Raw genomic sequence first — 1100 nt, forward strand, 5'->3', positions numbered from 1 at the left:
CTCGGCCTCCTACGTGATCATGATCAACCTGGCCGTGTCGGACTGGGCCTTCTCCCTCACCCTCCCGCTGCGGTTGGTGTATTATTTCAGAGACGGGAGGTGGGACTTTCCTGACTGGCTGTGCAGAGTTTGTGTTTTTGGTTTCTACGTCAACCTGTACTCCAGGTAGGTGCGGGACTCCACCCACACGTCCCTGATGTCTCCTTCCCTTCCACTGACGTCTCTGAGCTCCCGTCCTCAGCATCCTGCTCTTCACGTTCCTGAGCGTGCTCCGATGGATAGCCGTGGTGCATCCCATGAAGCACCAGACCTGGAAGACCTCGACCCGATCGACCGTGGCCGTCTGTCTGCTCATCTGGGGCTTTGTGGGCGTGTCCTCCGTGCCTTTCCTGTCCAATGGCGTCTTCGAGAGGTGAGACTTAAAGCTGCCTCCAGGAGAGACGGTTTAGTTAATAAATTAACTAGAAAATGATTAGATCTGGTGTTGAGAATCTAATTATACAATAAATAATCAAATTATTGAAACTGAACCAAATCCAGAACTTTATTTTTATTATATTATTGTGACAGGAGTAAACTTTGATTTAATAACATTTAAAATGTAAAATTCCTAAGACTTACTTTTGTTTTCTGTTTTGATTTTGTAATATTTTATGATGTATTTATTAGGAATTAGTTACATATTTACATTAACTTTTGTTGTGTTGTTAGTTGCATGTTATAATTTGTATTTATGGCTTATTTTTATGTTTGTTATGTCATCATTTTACATCGCTGGGTCCTGTGAAATCAGGTTTTTATTTTCGTTTGTTTTATGAGAAACGAAACAGTCCTTCCTTTAAAGTAAATCTGCTCCAATATGGACTCAAAATTTCTTCATATTTTACAGTAAATATGGTTTAAATGATGTTTTAATTTTGTCTTCCTGACGGTGAGGATCGGGATGCTTCAGTTTGTTGTCTTGTTGTCCTCTTGTCTTGTCTTGTTTTGTTGTCCTGTTGTCTTGTCTTGTTGTCCTCTTGTCTTGTCTTGTTGTCTTGTTGTCTTGTCTTGTTGTCCTCTTGTCTTGTCTTGTTGTCCTCTTGTCTTGTCTTGTTGTC

At 41.0% G+C, this 1100-nt stretch overlaps 1 protein-coding gene across 1 annotated transcript in view; it reads left to right on the plus strand.

Moving 5' to 3' along the window:
- Window positions 1–6: 6 nt before the first annotated feature.
- The window catches only part of LOC108229417 (cysteinyl leukotriene receptor 1-like), a 4562-nt gene continuing 3468 nt past the window's right edge, over window positions 7–1100 (plus strand). Inside the window, exons 1-2 of the mRNA XM_017405090.3 lie at window positions 7–165; window positions 242–412. Coding sequence (XP_017260579.1) covers window positions 20–165; window positions 242–412 — 317 coding nt within the window. The 5' untranslated portion in view covers window positions 7–19. The remainder of the gene's footprint in view (window positions 166–241; window positions 413–1100) is intronic.

The sequence above is a fragment of the Kryptolebias marmoratus genome, linkage group LG7 (genome assembly GCF_001649575.2).
Source record: "Kryptolebias marmoratus isolate JLee-2015 linkage group LG7, ASM164957v2, whole genome shotgun sequence".
Lineage (NCBI taxonomy): Eukaryota > Metazoa > Chordata > Actinopteri > Cyprinodontiformes > Rivulidae > Kryptolebias > Kryptolebias marmoratus.